Source organism: Camelina sativa, unplaced genomic scaffold (assembly GCF_000633955.1).
Source record: "Camelina sativa cultivar DH55 unplaced genomic scaffold, Cs unpScaffold06728, whole genome shotgun sequence".
In the NCBI taxonomy this organism is placed as follows: domain Eukaryota; kingdom Viridiplantae; phylum Streptophyta; class Magnoliopsida; order Brassicales; family Brassicaceae; genus Camelina; species Camelina sativa.
The window spans coordinates 1-492 of NW_010927804.1; the positions used below are offsets into that span (position 1 = coordinate 1).

The 492-nt window shown below is 45.3% G+C and overlaps 1 protein-coding gene across 1 annotated transcript; it reads right to left on the bottom strand.

Moving 5' to 3' along the window:
* Positions 1-6: 6 nt before the first annotated feature.
* Positions 7-486, bottom strand: LOC104774910 (3-ketoacyl-CoA synthase 1-like). The gene has a single exon (XM_010499294.1). The coding sequence runs from the start codon at positions 454-456 to the stop codon at positions 19-21; it is 438 nt and encodes a 145-aa protein (XP_010497596.1). The 5' UTR covers positions 457-486; the 3' UTR covers positions 7-18.
* Positions 487-492: the final 6 nt, after the last annotated feature.

Sequence of the window (492 nt, forward strand, 5' to 3'; positions counted from 1 at the left end):
ATTATCCGGTTCAACCGTTTATTGTACAACTTTAACCGGATAATCATCAATCGAACCAGCCCACGCGTTACCAGTCATCTCCTCCGTCGAGACCGCTCGTAACGCTTTCCAAACCGCACTATTACACTTAAAACCCGACCCAAACGCAATCTGCCAAAGTCGATCACCGGCTTTAACCCTGCCCTTAGCTTCGGTATAAGCCATCTCATACCAAAGTGAGCTACTCGAAGTGTTACCAAACCGGTGCAAAGTCATTCTAGAAGGTTCCATGTGCCAATCTTTGAGATCAAGATTCTTCTGCACTTCGTCAAGAACCGCTCTACCGCCTGCGTGAATACAGAAATGCTCGAAAGCTAGCTTGAAATCAGGAATATACGGCTTCACTTTCAGTTTGAACATCTTCCTTTTGACCAACGAAATCAAGAACATCAACTGTTCCGACAACGGAAGAACCATCGGTCCTAAAGTTGTGATGTTTGTCTTTAGAGCGTC

Coding starts and splice junctions, on each gene's coding strand:
- LOC104774910 (XM_010499294.1), bottom strand. CDS start 456: ATGGTTCTTCCGTTGTCGGAACAGTTGATGTTCTTGATTTCGTTGGTC.